Raw genomic sequence first — 1,188 nt, forward strand, 5'->3', positions numbered from 1 at the left:
AGAAGGCTGCCTGCTGACTATTTGGGCCATAAGATCCCAGCCTAGGTGTGAGGCCCAGCTTAGGACACCCTTCAAGGGCTGCTGGGCAGGGCCAGGGGTTGGTCAGGGCTGTCTCCCTGCACATCCTTGTCCCTCTCCGGCTTTTGGGGAGATGACTTTGCCATGCTCCCTTCTTTGGGGCACCCAGTACCAGACAGGCATGTGGGCTCTGATTTCTGGAGCCCAGGGGATCAGAGGCCCCCATGTAGCCACCCTCCCATGCCGAGCCCCCTGCTCCAGGGGGTTGGCAAAGACTGGATGCAGTCACAATGCACCAAAACCAGTGCCAGCAAAATTCCAAACCTCATGCTGCCACCAGGACCCACACCCCCTTACCATCAAAGGTGACTGTTGTCCTGGGGGTGGCATCCAGGTCGGTGGCAGAGCGCCGTGATGGGTAGCCCATGGCTGCTGCCGCCATGAAGAGAGTGGTCAGGAGATGTGCTGGAGCTCCGCTCATCTTCCTGCTCTCTCGGCAAGGGCAGCCGCCTCAGCCGCTGCCGCCGGGCCAGCACAGCCAATCCTCGGCACGGGCTCTCCAGCTCTCTGGGACAGGGCTGGCCACCAAACCCTCCTGAAACACAGAGCACTGGGTCAGACACTCCTGCTGTCCCAGCACCTCACAAGCAAGCAGGCTTGGGAAGGAGCCAGCTGCATACACGCATGGATGCTTGACCCGGCACGGCCTCAGACCAGGGATGGCTTCAGGGAAAAACAAACCCTCATTTGCTGAAGGGGAAACTAAGGCATGGCACAAGGCATGGAGCCTGCAGCCATCACAGGGCATGGAGGGGAGTTTGAGCAGAGTGACCTTCTGCAGCGTCCCCCCTGGGTCAGCAACCCAGTGGTGAGTTGCTTGCTGAGCACTCGGGTCAGCTGCTTGGAGGTACATTTTCCTCCAAGTTTTCTCTGCATTCATCCCTCATTCGCTCCCAGTCTTTTGCTCCTACAGATCTCCCTGACTGAAGGATATGTTTCAGCAGAGCCAGCTGATCCCCCACTGCATTTCACACTCAAAAAGCAGGCACTTTTGTCCCTCAAAAGCAGAGAAAGGGGCTCAGGGCCAAGCCCCTCTGTGGGTCTCTTGGCCCACTGGGGTACCCCAAGACCCACTCCCCAGAGCGGCTGGAGCAGGAAAGGGCGGCGGCG

At 59.5% G+C, this 1,188-nt stretch overlaps 1 protein-coding gene across 5 annotated transcripts in view; it reads right to left on the bottom strand.

Moving 5' to 3' along the window:
* SEMA4G (semaphorin 4G) overlaps positions 1-1,188 on the bottom strand; it is a 29,440-nt gene that overhangs the window by 8,282 nt on the left and 19,970 nt on the right. For 4 of the 5 annotated variants that reach the window (XM_017726146.1, XM_017726148.1, XM_008643847.2 and 1 more), the window contains exon 2: positions 376-613. In XM_017726146.1, the coding sequence (XP_017581635.1) occupies positions 376-499 (124 nt within the window). In that variant the 5' untranslated portion in view covers positions 500-613. Of the gene's footprint in view, positions 1-375; positions 614-1,188 lie in introns of those variants that run through there. The other variant, XM_017726149.1, reaches the window with a different exon arrangement.

Source organism: Corvus brachyrhynchos, unplaced genomic scaffold (assembly GCF_000691975.1).
Source record: "Corvus brachyrhynchos isolate BGI_N302 unplaced genomic scaffold, ASM69197v1 scaffold61, whole genome shotgun sequence".
NCBI lineage: Eukaryota > Metazoa > Chordata > Aves > Passeriformes > Corvidae > Corvus > Corvus brachyrhynchos.